Source organism: Entamoeba dispar, genomic scaffold (genome assembly GCF_000209125.1).
Source record: "Entamoeba dispar SAW760 scf_1105229463013 genomic scaffold, whole genome shotgun sequence".
In the NCBI taxonomy this organism is placed as follows: Eukaryota; Evosea; order Mastigamoebida; family Endamoebidae; genus Entamoeba; species Entamoeba dispar.
The window spans coordinates 1,336-7,884 of NW_001855480.1; the positions used below are offsets into that span (position 1 = coordinate 1,336).

General features: G+C 22.9%; 2 protein-coding genes across 2 annotated transcripts, besides 12 other annotated features; one reads left to right on the forward strand and one right to left on the reverse strand.

The window, feature by feature from the left end:
• Nucleotides 1-92: 92 nt before the first annotated feature.
• EDI_166870 (uncharacterized protein) lies at nt 93-550 on the reverse strand (the record flags this gene model as incomplete). Its single annotated transcript, XM_001740562.1, has 2 exons — nt 93-112; nt 226-550. The coding sequence occupies 2 exons, from the start codon at nt 548-550 to the stop codon at nt 93-95; spliced, it is 345 nt and encodes a 114-aa protein (XP_001740614.1).
• A 1,049-nt stretch (nt 551-1,599) lies between these two features.
• Nucleotides 1,600-1,658: a sequence feature (AT_rich).
• A 147-nt stretch (nt 1,659-1,805) lies between these two features.
• Nucleotides 1,806-1,922: a microsatellite.
• Nucleotides 1,923-1,950: 28 nt separating this feature from the next.
• Nucleotides 1,951-1,985: a sequence feature (AT_rich).
• A 114-nt stretch (nt 1,986-2,099) lies between these two features.
• Nucleotides 2,100-2,138: a sequence feature (AT_rich).
• A 51-nt stretch (nt 2,139-2,189) lies between these two features.
• Nucleotides 2,190-2,248: a sequence feature (AT_rich).
• Nucleotides 2,249-2,863: 615 nt separating this feature from the next.
• Nucleotides 2,864-2,897: a sequence feature (AT_rich).
• A 255-nt stretch (nt 2,898-3,152) lies between these two features.
• Nucleotides 3,153-3,227: a microsatellite.
• Nucleotides 3,213-5,609, forward strand: EDI_166880 (uncharacterized protein; the record flags this gene model as incomplete). The annotated part of the gene is made up of 1 exon (XM_001740563.1): nt 3,213-5,609. One exon carries the CDS (start codon nt 3,213-3,215, stop codon nt 5,607-5,609), a length of 2,397 nt encoding a protein of 798 aa, XP_001740615.1.
• Nucleotides 3,800-3,869: a sequence feature (AT_rich).
• Nucleotides 4,286-4,452: a microsatellite.
• Nucleotides 5,058-5,110: a microsatellite.
• Nucleotides 5,610-5,640: a microsatellite.
• A 72-nt stretch (nt 5,641-5,712) lies between these two features.
• Nucleotides 5,713-6,549: a repeat region.

A 6,549-nucleotide genomic window follows, 5' to 3' on the forward strand; every position in this document is an offset into this window, starting at 1 on the left:
CAATGTAAGTGTCAAAGATTCTGTTGTTTGTGTTGAAGTTTTCCAAGACACATTTAATATCATTTCTATAATTTTTGATTTCTTCTATTAAGTTATGTACAATAATCAATCTCTTACTATTAATGATTTCTTTGAGTAAATCTTTGTTGAGTATAACATAATTATCACCAATCAATGCATGAATTCCATTGTTTGTACAATTTATAACAATTGATTGTTCAAGACTTTTCTCATTAAACATTATTTTCTCTTCCATTCTTGGTATTTTTTCAATTAATACCTTTAATTCAGAAATATCTATTTTATCTGGTAAGTGCTTGTATTGGATTTCAAGCATAGCTCCAACTTTTGGTTGTGGGGTTCCTTCTTGTTTTGTGCTTTTTCTCTTTCTTTTTTCTGGTACTTCATCATTTACATTAATACTCAGAGATTTTCTCCTCTCTTTTTTCTCTGTCTTTTTTGTTTCTTCACTCTCTAATTTGTTATCATCTTTAACATCTTTAAATAACGTTAGCAAGTCCTCTACAGAGTTTCTTGGTGTTTTTTCCATTCCTGATGATTTTGTTTTTTTGTTTTCAAGTTTTCTGTGTTTTTGACTAATTGGTATTGTATATGTTTATCTATTGAATAAAGTAGTTCTGTTTTTATTTAAACACAGTCTCGTGTAAATTTTAGTGGTTGTTCTACTAAAGAAAGTTAACACTATCTGTTATTAACGAACAAAAGAAGGAACGACAAAGGATGTTTATTTGGTTTTTAAAGATAATACCAACTGAAGAAGATAAATTGTTAATATATTGAATAGTGGTATACAATATTTTAGTTGTGTGATCTAGGACAGTCTGTTTAGTGAGTTGTTTTATTGTTATTCAAAAAGATAAAGAGAGTGAAGGATCAAACATGAGATGAGTATTTAACTAATGATGTTAACAAAGAAGAAAACGTTTCACATAAACACTGAATTGATTGTAAAGAGAATATAGATAGAGATACAACAATAAAGATAATGTGTTGCAAGAAAATGGAAATGTCAACAAGAAGAAACAATAGACAAGAAGAAACAGAATTAGACATGAGAAATTTGAAAGAGGATACTAGATGATAAGAAGATTGGAGTTTTAATAATCAAAACATAGAAATATATTCAAAGGAGTTATAACAAAATGAAAGGATATGCCAGATAAACAGAAGTGAGAAAAATAGAGACAACGATAATGAAAGAATAATAAATGACTTTAACCAAATTAATATGTAGAAGTAACTTGATATAATACAGTTATGATTATAACATGTTTTGTTCAATAAAAAAGAAGAGTGAGTAAATATTTTTGTAGAGTGAACATACTTTGATAAGACAACAAAAATATATCATCAGAATAAATGAAGTAAATACTAGTGGTGATGTTAGTTGTAAAATTATTAGTGTTAATAAACAAAATCATGAAACTGAACTGAATTAATTAGAATCAAAGATTAAACAATTATAGATAATAAAAATAACTAGGTAGAATAGAAAAAGACTGTATTTGAATGAAAACATAATTAGTTGAGAAACAAAGAACATGAATATATTAAAAGAAATAGTAATGAATTGAGTAGAATTATTAAATATATTTAATATAACAAATATAAATGATAAACATGAAAATAATAATATTCTTGAACAACCAACTCCAAGAGAAACATATAGAGATAGTAATTCTGATACAATAAAATTTACTAAAAGTACATTGTTATTTAGTATGAAATAAAAATATTCAATACACAAAAGAACTTATTAGGATATAATATTTAAATGATTTATTAATATAATATCATTAGAAGAATACAAATAACAAAAGAAATAAAATGAAAAATATCCGAAAAGATAATATTAACTGACAATAACTGTATAATGAAATAAAATCAATAAAATATAATAATTCATATGTTAATTAACCACAGTTTTACATAATTAATTATTTCATATTAAAATAAATAATATTGGAAGTTTTACAAGTTAAATTTTAATTAACATAAGTTATTAAAGTACATATGATATATCTTCTTACCTACTCAAATATAAACGAGAAACAATACCAGAAACAAGATAACCAAACATAATATTTAATGACATAATTTTAAATTAATAATTTAAACAGATCATGTGGATATTATTTAAATGGGTATTAACAAAAATATGCTTTCTGAATAAATAAAAAAGTAACTTAAAACAAATAATATTTCTAAATAAAATTTGTTAAATAAAGTTACCTTAAAATTCACTTTATGTCACTACATTTATAACAGTAATGTATTTGTTTTTTTTTGTTCTATCATAATTCAATATTTGTTTATTATTATCAGTTATTTTATTCACCTTTTTATCATCACAACCAAAGGTCTTATTATTCTTTATATTCTTTTTAATACTTCGAATACATGTATATATTTAAACACAGTACTAATCTTGTTGTTAAGTGAATGAATAAATTAATTTGTTATTGTACATATTTTTAAATTAGTTATATAACTGTTTTTAACATTGTAAAAAGGTAATCAAGATTTTTTGTTTTTAATATTCTGACAAATTAAATCGAAACACTCTTCTTCTACTACTTCTCATTTCTGCTTTCATGATTAAGAGTTTCTTTAACCGGATAATACATTCTTTTACAAGTATCTTTCTTAGCTTTCCCCTAAACTCTTTTATATTCAAACGAACAAATTAACTTACTGATAACTCTTCCAAAACAATTCCTTAATTCTACCTCATCTTGACAAGTTTGTTTTCTAAAAAAATAAGTCACAACACTCTATATATATTCTCTCTACCTATTCCATTCATTCTCCTATCTACCATCAAGTGATAATAACCTTTGTCAAATAATATACTAAATTTAAAATTTTAAAATAATGGAGCTTTACTCTGAATTCTTTTCAACACCTCAACCTCAAAATGTACTTACATCATTCATAAAACACCAAACCCTCCAACCTTCTTCACACTGACTCATTTTTTATTTATTTCAATCAACTTTCTACTCATCTTTCTGAAGGAAATCAAAAATCTTTTTAAAGCGTTCCATAACAAATTCTCATCTAGCCATTAATTATAACAGATATTTAATTTCATCATATTCATTATCAAAAATTAAATAAAACAAATAACCAAAAAAAAGGAGAAGAAAAAAAGGAAAACTTGAAAAGAAAAGAAACTAGAAAAGAAAGAAATGAATGAAAAGAAAGAAATATTTATAGAGAGATTATTTAAGTATTTAGATAAATTTATAGAAGTGAGTATAGAGGGGAAGAATAAAGAGTTAGTGTTAACGCCGGGGTTAGTGATGTTTATGAATGGACTGGCACATCCGTCTTTTGGGAAAAGAAATGGGATGAGTGAGTTTTTTAGGAAGATTAAACATGTTACAATTCAGCCGGAATCGGGAGAGATATTAGGAGGGATACAAGAAGGGAAAATAATAAAATTGCCTATAGGATTTGTATCAGCATGTAGTATAACACGATTAAATATACAAGATTTAAAAGTATTTGTGAATATGACAACAAAAGGATTAGCGGAGAATTTAATAGAATTAACAGTAGAGAATAGTAGAATTCAAACATTAGAAATATTTTTAGGATCAACACAAGGATTAATATGGAAAAAGTTAAAAACATTAAAATGTATAAAATGTAAAGTTAATGTAATAGGAGCAGGAATATTTGAAAAGAAATTATTTCCTAAATTACAGTTTTTAGATTTAAGTTATAATGAAATAAAAGTAATAGAAAATTTAGAAGAAAGACCAACAGATACATTAATATTAAATAATAATAAAATAAGAGAATGTTATATGTATTATTCAAATAATATTAAAAATTTATTTGTAGATGAAAATTATATTGAAACATTAAATGGATTTCAAGCAATGGGAGGATTAGAATGTTTATCAGCAAGAAGAAATAGAATAACAATGATAAAAAAAGAACAACAAAGTTTTAAATTAATGAAAAATTTAAGTGAATTAGATTTAAGTGAAAATCCAGTATGTGAAAAAGATAATTTTCGAATAGAATTAATATCATATTTACCAGAATTAAATAGAGAAATAGAATTTATATTAAATGAAGAAGATGTAACAATGAGAGAAATTGGAGAAGCAATGAAAATGAAATATGGAAGACATGAAGAAGAAAATAATTATGAATATATGATGAATGAAATTAATGAAAAAAAAGAAAGTAATATTAAAACACAAATGGAACTTGTAGATAGTTGGAAAAGAGAAAGATATTTAATTGGAATAATTAAAGGAATAAGAAAAGAAAATAAATATATAAAATTTATAAATGAAATAGTTAATACAGTAATGAATCAAAGAATTAATACAATACAACAAGATATTAAAACAATAATTAAATTAAGAAAAATATGTAATATTAAAATAGGATATGAAAATAAAGAAATAATTCCATTAACATATGATTTTGAAAGATTTAATATTAAATTAGGAAAAATAGAAGGAAATATTAGAATAGATACAGCAATAGAAACAGGAATTCAAAGTTTAATAGATGAAAGAAAAGGAGTAAAAAATTTTGGAATATCATTAGTAAATTTTATATCAAAAACATATAAAGGAAGAATAATTAGAATTATATTACCAGTAGAAATAGATACAGTTAAAAAAACAATAGAAATAATTATTGAAATATTTAAAAAACATAGAGAAATAATTCAAGAACCAATAATTAGAAAAGATGGTAGAAAAGTATTTATGACAGAAATGTTAAAACATATTAATCAAATGTTATGTAATATTGAAAGAGGAGGAAATGATTATAAAAATTATGTAGAAAGTAAAATTAAAATTACTAAAGAAATTGAAGAAAAAAAAGAAACTAGATTTGTTGAATATAATAAACCAAAGAAAGAAAGAGAAAATTCACAAATGTTAAAAAGACAAGCACCAAAAAGAGTTGGAGCTAAAGATGAAAAAGTTATTGAAAGTAGTATTGGATTTGAATTTCAAAATATATCTAATGATAATAATTCTAAAGAAAAAGAAAAAGAAAATATTAATAATAAAGAAAATATTAATTTTAATGATAATAATAATAATGATAAAGAAAATGATGATGAGAAAAAAGAAGAAATTAAAAATAAATTAGATATTCTTTCAGTTGATGATATTCCAAAAGTAATTCATAGACCAGGAAGAAGAAAAGATAAAAAAGATGAAAATATTCAATCTAATATTTCATCAGATAATAATTCTTCTAATATTCTTAATATTGATATTAAAGATGGTTTAAATAATGAATCTTTACAATCAGAATCTTCTCCTCAACCAATTGTAAAAAGAATTGCAAGAAAAGGAAATAGAAGACCTCCATCTAAAAAAGCACTTCAAGTAGGTTCTAAAGAACTTAAAGATTCTGATGTCGTTCATTTAGATCAATCTATTCCTCTTGATTCTTCTCTTCATGAAAATCTTTCTGATATTTCTTCTCCTCTTATTCCTGATGACCATCAACCTCAAAAGAAAATTATTGGTGGTCAAGGTTTTGGAGGTGGTGTTAATGCTGAATTATTAGCTAAACTTGCTTTAAAAAAGAAAAATTAATTTTTTTTCTTTTTTTTTTTCTTTTTTTTTTATCCTTTTCATCATTATTCATTTTATATTTTCATCATTATTCATTTTATATAACAATTCTTCTGAGTTTTAAAGATGTCGAAGTATTACAGGAGAATACTACAATTTATAACAATATCAATACCAAAAGAAGAAGAAATATCAATTATGAAATATATATGATAGAAGAATAAGTGCAAATATTATCTGTATGAACAGAAATATAATATTATCATAATTACCATAATATTATCATCATAACAATTATCAAATAATTATAATAATACTTGTATGAATCATTTCATTCATTTTCATCATCATAACTATTTTATCATTATTTCAAATAGAAACAATCAATATCATAATACAAATAAATCACATAATAAAACACAACATAGATATAAACAAATCATACTAAAAAACAACAACAAATAAGAAATAAAATAAAAGATAGAAATAATAAAATCAAGAATATTTGAAAATGTTCTTTGAAGATGAAATTAAAATATTACACCACAATAAATAGAAGAAATTAAGAACACAAAGATTAAAGAATATAATCAACAATAATGAGAAGATAGTATTTACTTTTAAGAGAAAAAACAAAAATGAATAGAATGGAGAAACTATCAGTATGACACTTGAAGAAGATGATAAACAACTAAATCAAAAAGAAATAAATGATAAATACTTTAATAATAAATATAGATGAGTATTGAAAATGATGATGAAAATGAAATTACTGAAGATAAGAAGATATTTAATGAAAAAGAAAAGATTAAAATAAAAGAAGAAGAAGAAAGAAAAAGATAAAAGAATTAAAGAATAGAAAATTAAAGAAAAGAATAATAAAGAGAAAGAAGAAAAAAAAGAAATACAAAAGAATAACCAGAATTAATAAATTAACAAATGATATTATTTCATCAAAGAA